At 45.9% G+C, this 12,576-nt stretch overlaps 1 protein-coding gene across 1 annotated transcript; it reads right to left on the reverse strand.

Annotated features, from left to right (window-relative positions):
- Positions 1-655: 655 nt before the first annotated feature.
- LOC108925963 (far upstream element-binding protein 2-like) lies at positions 656-9,096 on the reverse strand. The gene is made up of 18 exons (XM_018738356.2): positions 8,654-9,096; positions 7,126-7,231; positions 6,530-6,589; positions 6,344-6,380; positions 5,748-5,800; positions 5,431-5,502; positions 5,249-5,306; positions 4,988-5,156; positions 4,542-4,640; positions 4,137-4,238; positions 3,888-3,990; positions 3,591-3,712; positions 2,934-3,224; positions 2,658-2,770; positions 2,072-2,160; positions 1,776-1,976; positions 1,516-1,670; positions 656-1,228 (listed from the first exon to the last, which is right to left on the reverse strand). The coding sequence occupies exons 1-18, from the start codon at positions 8,777-8,779 to the stop codon at positions 1,220-1,222; spliced, it is 1,965 nt and encodes a 654-aa protein (XP_018593872.1). The 5' UTR covers positions 8,780-9,096; the 3' UTR covers positions 656-1,219.
- Positions 9,097-12,576: the final 3,480 nt, after the last annotated feature.

Below are 12,576 nucleotides of genomic sequence, written 5' to 3' on the forward strand. Positions count from 1 at the left end.
CACCAACTTGCAATGACAACATTGGACAAGGAAGTGTCCCTGAAACATACTGACACTGGAGTTTCTCAGCTGATTTCATTAAGCCTACCTGGATCATATGTTCACTGCCTTCTCCTACCACATCTTCATCATTATCACATGGGTATTCTGTGACACTCAGACTGGCTCCCCTTTCTGTGACACAGGGTATAAAGAACAGTGGGGAGGGTCTAGGTATCATCTTTTATTGTGAATGTTTTAAAAACAAGCAGTAAAAAAAACCGAGCATACAACAGATAACATGACATCTCAGAACTGGAAAAAGGCATAAAAAACTAAACATTTACTCCTTTTTGACAAAACAGCAAATAAAGCAGGTGTCAGAAACAACAAGATTTCCGTGCGAGCCGCAATGAGAACATTAAACAGCAAGCATAACACACCAGGACACACACACATCAGCACAGACACACAACATCCATCCCCTGTACACTTTCAGCAGCACTCACACACAAAGGGAGCCAAGAACAAAGACAAACAAATTAAAATGGATGGAAAAAACTGCTTGTCCAATAGTGGGAATGTTCCAACGCAAAAAGAAAAAAAAAAAAAAAAAAAAGAAAAAAAAAAACCCTTAAAACGATCCAAAAAAAAAAAAAAAAAAAAAAATTGCCCCAATTTCATTTACCCAAAAAAAGTTTTACAAATCCACGGTCATTTCAGTAAATGCAGTAGTAGGACTAGAAGTAAGTATGTTTAGTAGACTGTCTAAGGAAAATAAACATTACCAGTCAAGTCCAGTCAGTTGGCGAATGGAACGCCTGCCAGTTAACCTGGGCTTTAAAAAAAAAAAAAAATCAAAAAATAAATTAAAAAAAAAAAGAATCAGGCTCAAGTTCATGCTCCTGCTTGACAAGGTTCTTTTATAAAAAAAAAAAAAAAAAAAAACCTGAAAAGGCCTTGCAAGTCTCTCTCACCAACCGTTTAACCTGCAAAGCTTAAGAAAAGTTTTGTCCTTTTCACATTTTTTTTCTTAAAAACCGGTGTGGAAGTGGAAAAATAAGGGCACAGACTCTGACAAACAGGCTACCGTCAGTTTCCAATAAAACCAAACTAAAAATTAAAAGAAAATTTAAAAAAAAAAAAAAAAAAAAAAAAAAAAAAAGCCCAGATGGCCGGCTGGGAAGTACAATGGTGTCCTTCGTCCTCTCTCTTAATATAAAGATGGATCCACGCTGTCTCACTGCGCCTGCAACAAGAGAGGTCACTTTAGCAATAACCACCACAAGGAGCACTCAGCTACAGGTTGAACAATATCCGAGCTGAAGGGTGTGGCGCCATCTACCGCCCAAAGAGATACACTCAGATGTCAATTAAAATATTCCCATAGGTCAGACACCAAGAACACTGAATGCACAACTTACACTCAGTGGTCTCAAACCAGGTATACAGCGCAAAGCCCCTGTCTGCCTTCACCCCCATTCTCCAAGAGCAGCGAAAAGGAATATATTATGTTGCAGAGGACATATGTGCTACCTGCTGTCCTGGCTGTGGCGCGGCCGGCTGTCCAGGCGTCTGTGCGCCCGGCTGCCCGTAGTAGGCGGCCTGCTGCCTGTAGTACTCAGCCCAGGCCGCGCTGTAGTCTGTTTGGGTGCCGGCGGCAGGAGCTGCCGCTGTGCTTCCTGCTTGAGCTGAAAGGGAGAAGCAGGGAACAGATCGTCAGCGAGATCTGGGGGAAATGAGAAACCAACACTACTACTCAAGAAAGGCACGTATGTCTCGTTACAGATCTGCACCCATTTTCTTGTAGTATTCTTCCCAGGCCTTGGTGTAGTCGGGCTGGCCTCCAGGGGTCTGTCCGGCCTGCGGCTGGTCAGCCGGTGCCGGGGCCCCCGTGGGCCCAGATGGAGGTTGGCCCGGCACCGCACTAGTCGGCTGCTGGTAGTACTGGGCGTAGTATGCTGCCCAGGCTGCGTTAGGGTCTGCTGCTGCCTTGCCTAGAACAAGACAAACAGCATTTATTGAGTAAAAGTCTCCTAGAATGAAGTGACTGAAGTGTTATAAATAGATAAAGTAGACAAAGGCAACATACTGGGGTCATGGGGTCCTGGGGGCTGCCACTGCTGGTAGGTGTTGCCCCAGCCCTGGGGAGGGTATTGATGAGGAGCAGGTGGACCTCCACTACAAAAGAAAGGCCTCCTTTACCAAGGGTCCCATTCCTCCATTGCCTCCACACACACACACACACACACACACACACTAAAACTGCTTCTCCCAAGTGGGGTCGCGGCAAACCGGAACCTAACCCAGCAACAGAGGGCGCGAGGGTGGAGGAGGGGACACACCCAGGACGGGACTCCAGTACATCGCAAGGCACCCCAAGAAGGACTTGAACCCCAGACCCACCAGAGAGCAGAACCCGGCCAAGCCCGCTGTGCCACCGCACCCCCCACAACTAGTTCAATGTAAAAGCTACACCACAGAACAGTGCACTATTATGCGAGTCCTCATGCATCTTGATCTCCATCAGTATGCAAACCAGAACCTGTTAATGCGCAGTACTGATTCACAAATGACGGATGTAAGCAGACACACAATCAATTTCGACAACAGGGTGTTCACTGCACCAGACCCTGCTTCAACCGAACTGATGTAGAACATGAAGGTGCAGCACTCACTGTGGACCAGGGGCACCGGGTGGTCCTGGGTTGTAAGGATTGGGGTTGTATGGGCCCATGGGGCCAGCTGGGCCTGGACCACCAGGACCTGGACCAACAGGACAAAGTGGACCCTGGAGGCAAAAAGAGACCAAAGTTTAAACGTGCATTTCAGGTATTTTCACCATTTACTATTAATTTAATAAATGCTGAGAAACATTGTGAAGTTTCCAGGTTTGATATGACAATTCCCTGATGTCTGCTAGTTGCTTGGCCGCATGTCTGCCAATACAATACCTCAATTTTATCTTCGATGAGCTGTTTGGCATGATCAATCTGCTGAGGGGAGCCCCGGATGACGAACAGCTTGTAGTTGGGGTCCCCATTGGGTGGCAGCTGACGTGAGATCTCCACAAAAGCCCCTGTCTGTTGATTGATGGCCTTGACATTCTCACCACCTCGGCCGATTACCAAGCCACACTTGTGGCTGGGGATGGAGAAAGTGACCTCCGTCCCTGGGGGTCCCCATCCACCCTGACCGTGTCCTCTGCCCCTTCCAGGAGGCATCCCTGGGGGACCAGGGGGACCCTGAGAAAAAGATGATTTGTTAAGGATGACAAGAGGGCAAAGAAAAGGAAGGAGGAGAAAAAAAAAAAAAAAAAAGTCCATGAACAGAAGGAAGTGGGTTACACAGCTGGATCAGAGCAGTTATTCAAATTTCTTTAACAACATCTTTGATCCTCAAGAGTTTACCAAACTTTCAACACGAAATGGAACGTTTTGTGCACACGCACAAGGAACAGTGAAAGGTTTAAATATACAACATTCAAGCACCCATCAACATTTGCTAATATCAGACCACGAGTCTGAAATGTGGACCAAATTCTTCTCAACAGTACATAGACATAAGACACAGAGTCAGGCAAAACAAAGCAGTTGTCCGGCTGTACACACCCCCTGTCCCTCTTCCCGTGCGCGGATGCTCTGCAGAAGGTCGGCGATGATGCGGGCTGCGTGCTCACACCGTTCAGGTGGGCCCATGATGTGAGCCACCTTGTCGGGCCCCACACCATCATCTGTGCCGGGGAACACGTCATTGGAAACACTGTTACATACACCGGCATAAGCTAGGAAACACCCCATCTTGCGCACAGCAAAGTCACCACTGCTTGGACTGGTTTAAAATAAATAAATATGTTGAATGTAGTGGGGACACATAAGAGTAACAAACTGAACCGAGGGACACGCTACCTGGTTTGAACTGTATTCGTACACCCGCATCGTTTTGGATCTTCTTGATCATTTCACCATTGCGTCCGATGACAACGCCAACAGAGTGGCGGGGAACGGGCACCTGTTCCAACAGCGAGCAGGTGTCAGCACAGCAAATGCCACAGCCCACGACCAAAACAGCAGCACTCTGCTGCAGTTCCTTGCGTCACCAAGAAAGCAACATTTTCTGTGAGGAAAAACTGAGCTTGGCGGAACACAAGAACTCACATCCATGCCCCCTCCGCCCATGCGGGAGCCGTATTCATTCCTGTCTCCAAAGCCAGCGTGGTCCCTCTCGCGCAGGATTTCCATGACCATCTCTCGTGCTTGCTGTGGACATGCAGAATTGGCCAGAGCTCAGAGAAGACAGCTACTGTTGACATCCCACAATTCTCATCCACAGACACAACACTGACTCTGTGGAAACTCATCTTGTCAGTTCTTCCAATAACTGGGTCACGTCACCCTAGTTAACAACGTTCATCTACGAAAGTTAACAACAATTCACAGCTGCGGACTTCTCAACTCATTCGTCACACATCCCACAGTTACACTATTATGGGATGTGCACGAGCAGGAAATGTTGGCGAGAACAAGCACGTATGACAGCTTGGGACCCCAAGAACCACATACCTGCACTTTGTATGGCTCTCCAATGATTCTCAGAGGTTTATCCATGTTTGGACCTTGGGAGCTGTCTTGTATCAGAATCATTTTGACTCCTGCCCGATCCTGCAGAAATGGGGGGGGGGGGGGGGGGGGGAGGAAAAAAAAAAAAAAAAAAAAAAACCTGTTTACCATTCTTCTTATTGGTATTCCATCTTCACAGAAAAATATTTTCTGAAAAAAATTCAGGTTTGGTACATCATTCTATGGAATGAGTAACACATGTATATATAAATAGGTTAAAAAATTGATTTCTGATGTACCAATTCAAGAGGAAAAAAAAAATCTAAAAATGATATTCATCAGTGTGAGCCAGCTGCCCTCTCTGGACTGAGTGGCAGTCCCTAGTTTAAACACATTTAATGTATCTACTCTGCTCTAAGTGTTGGGAAGTGGAAGCTGAAGGCAAACACCTGCAGTTGCTTGATGGTCTCTCCTCCCTTGCCAATGATCAGGCCAGCCTTGCCTGCTGGGATCATCATCTCCTGCACTGAGCCACTCTGGCCATTGGTGGACTCGTGAAAAGATGGTGGTGTACCCCTCCCTCGGGACACAATCTCGTCTAGGAGCGCCTTCGCTTTCCTGAGGGTGCGGTGGGGGGGTGGATGGACAGAAGGTCAGCCCATAATCACTCCCATACACAAACAAACAAGGTCTGAGAGGCAGAAACTCACTGTATGGAGTCAGGAGTCCCAGTGAGTGACACACTTCTTTCTGGAAGACCTCCACTGTCTGCAAAGAGGGGGGGGAAAAAACAGGCAAAGCCCTTTGATGTTGAGCCAAGCTGCCCTTTTACATCACACACATTAAACAGATATCCACCACTTCCTCAAGGTCTCCAATGTTTCTCACTCACCCGGGGCAATCTGAACCTTGCAGCCAGAATCCTGCTGAATTTTGTTGATCTGTTCCCCACCCCTTCCAATGACTGGGACAGAAAGAGAAACACTTGTCACATAACAGCAAGCACCTATGCATCTCAGTGTAAACTAGAACATCCCAAAAGGAGTTCTGTAGAAGACTTCTGTTTGGAACACGTGTTCCAACAGGAACGGATGAACATTGCGGGTTAAAAGTTTCAAAACCTTGGATATCAAAAGTGGATTGACTGAAGGGCATCTCAGCTTACTAAACTTTGAGAAGAACAGACATAAATGCACACGGCACACTCACTGAGTCCAACCATGCCATCAGGGACACTGTACTCCTCTGTGGTTGTTGTCGGTCTGTGGACAGAGAGAAAGTGACAAAGAGATAAAGCGATCTCAAGAACAGAGCATGTAGGTCAGCTGCGCCCACACACACACACACACACACACACACACACACACACACACACACACACACACACACACACACACACACTAGCTGAAGCCACTTGTCCTGAGTGGGGTCACAGCTAGCCGGAGCCTAATCTGGCAACACAGGGAGTAAGGCTGGAGGGGACACACTCAGGACAGGGCACCAATCCGTCACAAGGCACCCCAAACGGGACTCGAACCCCAGACCAACCAGAGAGCAGGACCCGGCCAAGCCCGCTGCGCCACCGCGCCCCCTGTAGGTCAGCTGCCCAGCACCAAATTCCTTCAAGCTCCTGACTGAGTCAAATGTGTCTGACTCCATTTAATCCATCCATGACGTGCTTCCATTCTTCCCAAGACCCGTGCCCCCACAAGCCATGACAACTAAATTATAGCAAACAATTAAAGAGGAATTATGTGATGTGTGCTTTCATCCCAAAACCCCCTCATCCCTTGCAGTATCATTACCTCTGTTGGGCTAAGGCTGCCAACTGGGCTCCAATTGCTACAGAAAACAGGAAACAGGTTATGATCCAGAAAGGTGGCAGCACAGGCACACTCACGACAAGCTGACGTATAAGGAGAATTACCAGGTGTTAACATGAGAAGTTAGCAGCACAGTGAATAAAAACTGACAAATATTAAATTACTCACACAGAGAGGTTGCAGAATCACGGTCGCTCTGGGAAGCCATTTTCTTGCTTTCTGGCTGTTCTAAAGGGCGAGAATGTGGGAAAAGCTCCTGTGTTACAATTCCAAAATTACAAGTAAACTACACGCGACGTGCCGAGCTTACGCCAGCACGGGCAAAGAGACTCATCAGAATACGCTGCATCATTTTCTACGCTGTGTGAATGTTCTGCATAAGTTTACATAATATCTGTATGTATGAATGCACTATAAATGTGTAATAAGCACAAAGAACCCATCAGAGGGTCATTTAAGCACTCAGTGGGATGGGGTGTCTGATGTACATCCTCCATATAGGGATGGCAAGGCTACCGAGGAACGGGCAGCTGACAGCATAGCTGTTATAGCTGCTGCCTTTCGATCTGAAGGTTACTGGTTCAAGTCTCACCTACTACTGTGGTACCCTTGAGCAAGGTACTTACCAGTAACATTCCCAGCTGTATAAAAGACTTAAGACTGTAAGTCACTTTGGAGAAAAGTGTCAGCTGAAAGGATAAATATAAATGCGTCAGACACAAGTGCGATAGGGTGCAAGCGCTACACCTTGCAGGTCAACCTACCTGCATCCTCCAGCTGGCGTTTCTGTGCTGTGTAGGGGAAGCTCTCCGGGGCACCGCTGTTGTTCAAGGGGGCGCCGCCAGCATCGCCACCGATCTTGGCCGCGATCTGGCGCACAGAGACAAAAACACAATATGAATCCACCCTTTCTAGTGGGACAAGCAGGAGCGACTGAATGTTCCACTACCATGCGTTTCAGGTGACCTTGTCACCTTGTGTGCGAGCGCTCCGGGACGGCCTGGCGCCACATCCCGGACGTACCGTGCCCTATGTTCCCGGACCGCTTTGACCTACTGAAAACAGGTGCGTGAATGATTGCCCAAATACAAACTAGCAACGCATGTTTAGTGACAGGGGGCAGCAGGAGAGCTTCTGCCTTGCAATGTAGGAGACCGAGGTCCGAGTCCGGAATCCTGCTGCAGCAGGGCCCTTTCAAACTTCTCCAAACGCGCTCCCGTAAAGTTACCCACTCGTGGACAGCGGGTCAAATCACCGTGGGCTGCTTTGGAGAAAGGGACAGGCAAATACTTGATTACACGTGACTTATTATTATTACAGGCTTTGGCACATGATTAACAGTGTGTACAAAGTGCCCCGGTGCTGTGGGCAGGCGGCCTCGGGTGACCCCACAGCGACCCCACGCAGGACGGCCTCTCTGCTTCAAGCGGCACCTGTTGTTTGGCTGCACAGGAACACTCCCACGATTTGGGTTTGAAAAGCGGTTGTACCGAACTGAGCCATTCGTGGGGAACAGCACGGACAGACAGAGTTCGAAACAACAACGTCTCTGGCCGGGAAAGAACTTTGCAGTAAAAACAAGACTCGTACTATTAAGATAGTCTTACTACCGGACGTGACTAGCGTGGAGCTAGCCTGTTAGCGGCTACCAGGCTGGAATGGGTTTCATTTCATAAGCGCATCATTACATATTGACACATCATTATCACCCGGCCGTTAACAGCCAGGGAGCAACAGACACGACAAGCCGTGACCGGTTGCAAACGCGAGCGCCACGCTGTAAGGACACGCTCGCCGGAGCAGCGGGGGGAACACAGACAGACAGAGCAGCTCCGACTCAGGCCTGTGTGGCGAGCAGTAGATCACCTGACCGCCTCGCTCGCGAGGCCTTCCCGCCTCACTCAGCTCGCGCCGGCGAGCCCAGCGCGGACTCAATCAATGGCCCCGCATGGGAACGGAAGTAGCCCGGCTGATGCTACATAGCTAGCACGATGGAGGCCTGAGGCTCAAGGCACCAGCAGCGACACACACCAGCTCAGAGTACCCCCGCCCGGCCGGTTCAACTCAAGAACACAACACAACACAGACAGACGGCCACGCGATATTTTCTACGTGAATGTCGTGATGTTATTTCGTGTGAGAATCATAGACCGGTCGGGTCGGCTGAGCACGCGGCCCCTTTGATCCGCGCCAGTCCCGACCTCCAGCACATTCTGCTCGCGTGCCGCTTCTCTCTCTCCTCCCCCTCGCCTCGGCGGTCACACACGTTACACGCGCTCCCGCTCGCCTCACCTGACGGGCCCGCTGCACGGCGTCAGCAAACGCGTCCTTCTTGATTCCGCCGCCGGCTCCCAGGGATGGCTGTCCGCCCAAAGACGCCCCAGCCCCAGGTGGGGGCACCGTGCTGTACTCCGACATGCTGGCCGCGTTAATGAGGGAAACAAGCGAGGAGAAGCGGGTGATTTAGGCCTGGTTGAGTTGCGCAGAAGCGGGAAGCCGAACAGGCAAGATTCGGGGAGGAGCAAGGAAACGACAACGAGGGGCGGGGACAAATTGCAGCACACTTGACTACTAATATCTCTCACTTTAACCAGCGCGCTCTTAAGATATCAGAAATCGTAACACTTGCTCTTTCGTGGGTTTCGGGAATAACTTTTAAAATTTCGATAAACCTTTGGACATGCGGTAAAGTCGAGCACTACATTAATTTTAACCTAGGTTAGCGCTGCAATAACAACCAATCAAAGTCCGATTTCGTCATTGAATGGGCCCGACTCTGTCCAATTGGTTTCAAGAACGTGATGGCGCTGTTCTTAACGGACGGGCCGTTCGACCAATAGCACTGGGCGGCGAGGAAGCTGGTTAATGTCCTTCGTGAAATAAATGACATTTGGATTCAGGCTTAGGCATCGGTTCCATTCTATATGTAGGCATTCGGAGTAACAGCAACGTGTCCGATGGAAGGCTTTGGTTACAGTAATATTAAACGCCCGGAAATAAATCAAAGCACCCTTATAATACATGAGAATACTGGTGTATGTGTTTAAACAGGTAATAACGACAGGTATTACTCAGGTATGCCTGCTGGATAATAAAGTAAAGACGCATCTCAGAGAGAACACAGGAGTACAATGGGCAAGCGGTAGAATAAGAGATAAATTCTCCATAAGTGGCTGTCTATGATTTTTTTTTTCTTTCTTTAAATTGTTGGCAAAGCACCCTTGCCCTGCTTGTGTTCAGGGGGTAAGTTTGATGCCGGATCTTATAATTTTCCAGAGTCAAAGGGTGTATAAATACTCCCATTATAATTATTATGAGGATGTTCTAGGATCAGAGTATCAGAGAAGAACACGCATTCTTATTTTATATATGTAATGAAAGAACTTTGGCCTTGACGGAGCGTTCATTATTAATGTTGAAATCGCAGCTTCTTAGAGGGAACGGGAGTCCCTGAGAAAATAATGTTTATCTGGTATAAATATAATGGTTTTGGTACCGACCCGTCCAGGTCATACTGCTCATTAACATCATTATAATAAACATCACACAACTTATGGTGTGAATCCTTGTAATCTCAAGGGTCAAACGCAGTGAAACTGCAAGTTACATGTGTAGTACAAGAAATTCTTCTGTGGACATCATATTTTGGCCATCTGTCCTAATTATAAGGATTGCTCTATTAGAGCAAACTGTACTGGGGGCTCCCAGACCACTTTTTAAGAATAGTTTTAAAATGCCAACGCATTTTCGGTGCTAAGATATAAAACTGCGGGGATTTGTCGGTATAATAATTGTGTAAAGTGAAGTTCTTGCAGTGCACACATCACTGTTTACCATGGTAACCACTGTGTTCTATCTAACATGGGGAGTCTAAGCAATTTCTTTCTGTCTCCTGTGTATTAGGTGTGAAAACATACCTCAACCCACAGACTCCCATTTGGATTCATGACAGGTTACAGCACCTGCTTCATCTGTGTGGGAGACTCCACTGGAACCTCCTGAACAGAATATGAAAGGAACATATTTCTGTTGAATTTCAAAAACTGCAATAAAATGCATAGATGTGTTTCATTCTATAAACGTTTTGTACATATATGCAGATATAGAGAACTGAGATTTGCTTTCACAATGAAAAGTGATATCGAGGCAACAGTAACAAGTTAAAATGATGCCGTTCTTTATTTTCTTTTCAGACTCATAATAAAAGCAATTTACACTCAGCAGTTCCATCAACTTTTACAGCTAAAACTGCCTGAAACGTTGAAAGAAGTTCCTTTCTCACGCGTACAAGTTCCTTTTCTGTAATATAAAATAACGTTCCTGCTATAGCCCCAATTTGGAACCGCAAAATCAGATAAATACTGTAATTTTAACTGTCATATTATTTAAATCTTATGTGCAATAAAGTTTATCCAAATAAGATTAATATCAGACAAGGCATTCATTTTATAATAAGTTCTGAAATATTCTCCATGAAGACTATTTACAAAAAGACCATTTAAAAAGCTTTAAATTCTACAGCTTTCATCCCTTTGGTGATAAGCCACCAGTCAGAGTAGTTGACATGAAAAATAACCTCTTCATTTACCTTTAGAGCAGATCTTACTGAGTTTCACACTAAACGTGTAAGAACAGATCATTCGAAGACCATTAAAGTACAGTAGAAGCTATGCTCTGCATTGATGACATATGTCTGACATGCCAAAAATAAACATTAATTGCCCAAATTTTCAGGGCACTTCATTCTAGGTACCATGCAGTCAATCCAACAGTTCTGTTTGCAAGCACATAAAAATATACAACTCTTTTAAAAAAGCAAGCAAGTGCCAACAAAATAGTGCAAGTAATATAGTAATATGTCTAACATTGTCAGTAATAACATTCATGTCCAAATATCCATGCTCATAATACAGCAATTGTTTTAACCTAGGTAGTGATGCAAAAGCTCATCACTGACTTCAAGTCATTGAATTACCTTTTCATCTTCACTTTGATTCCTTACAGTCATATAGTTCATGATTTGATGTGGAAACACTGTATTTTAATGCCCACCTTTCTATGTTTTTTTCACTGCCTTGGCCTATTCACTTTTTTTCTTGCCAACTATGACCCAGTGATTGGCTCACTTCCTATGTCCGATAAAGCTGTAAACAATCCGATTTTAAGATCTGCCATTAGTCCTCTGAGAAATTTAAGAGAGATCCTGGCCCTAAAAAATGACACCATAACTTAAAGGCAGGCTTTCTGTATTTAAAATAAGCATATACACAAATAAATACACATCTGGTTCATTACATCCATGTTATTCAGAATTCTTACTCCTTTGAGTAATGCTCTTTAATTTCACCTTATTAGCCCATACATAAACAATTCTTATTAGGAAAACATTTACATGCATAAAAATGTCTTGGATAAAGCTGCCTTTAGTGATTACAGTCTCTAGGATACCAATGAGTGCAACACAAAATTTAAACTATACAGCTTCCGAAAAGGATGCAAACTGTTAGACTGCATTCCATTTCATAATGCAGAGGCTCATCCTATTGAGCAAATAATCAAACAGTACTGTGACTAAAAAGGTAGCTTCTTTTTTAGGAAACGTGTCCAGAAAAAAAAAAAAAAAATAGAAGCCTTTAGCCTAAACACAAATATGGTGTCGATGTTGAGTGCAGATTTATCATTTTGCTTGGTCATTTCCCAAAACTACATATTTGCCTCTGTTCATCCACACATAAATAAGTAGTTTTTTTTTTAATTTCAAAGCTTTAATTTTTTTTCACACTATCATCGCTTCATAGGAATGTACTGGAGTTCTTTATAAGCACAAATTCATTTAGAAGTTTTTAAAAGTGGTGCAGGGGCGCAGTGGTGCAGTGGGTTGGACCAGGTCCTGCTCTTCAGTGGGTCTGCGGTTCGAGTCCCGCTTGGGGTGCCTTGCGACGGACTGGCGTCCCGTCCTGGGTGTGTCCCCTCCCCCTCCGGCCTTATGCCCTGTGTTACCGGGTAGGCTCTGGTTCCCCGTATGGGATGAGCGGTTCTGAAAGTGTGTGTTTTTAAAAGTGGAAATCCCTTCATAAATTTTTCAGTAAATTTATGCTTATAGGTCTACTGTGGTTCTGTATATAAAATGTGTTTGTATAATGTCTCTCAATAAACAGAACGTGTGAAGAACATTCTCCACTACAATATATGCATAAAACTGCATACTTTTTATA

This window comes from Scleropages formosus, chromosome 3 (assembly GCF_900964775.1).
Source record: "Scleropages formosus chromosome 3, fSclFor1.1, whole genome shotgun sequence".
Classification (NCBI taxonomy): domain Eukaryota; kingdom Metazoa; phylum Chordata; class Actinopteri; order Osteoglossiformes; family Osteoglossidae; genus Scleropages; species Scleropages formosus.

Bases quoted from the DNA above. Each gene is read 5' to 3' on its own strand.
- LOC108925963 (XM_018738356.2), bottom strand. From the start codon at position 8,779: ATGTCGGAGTACAGCACGGTGCCCCCACCTGGGGCTGGGGCGTCTTTG. The intron at 6,590-7,125 runs GTAGGTTGACCT...CTCGCCCTTTAG, and splicing joins ACGCCAGCTGGAGGATGCAG to AACAGCCAGAAAGCAAGAAA. The intron at 3,991-4,136 runs GTGAGTTCTTGT...CTGTTGGAACAG, and splicing joins TGGGCGGAGGGGGCATGGAT to GTGCCCGTTCCCCGCCACTC.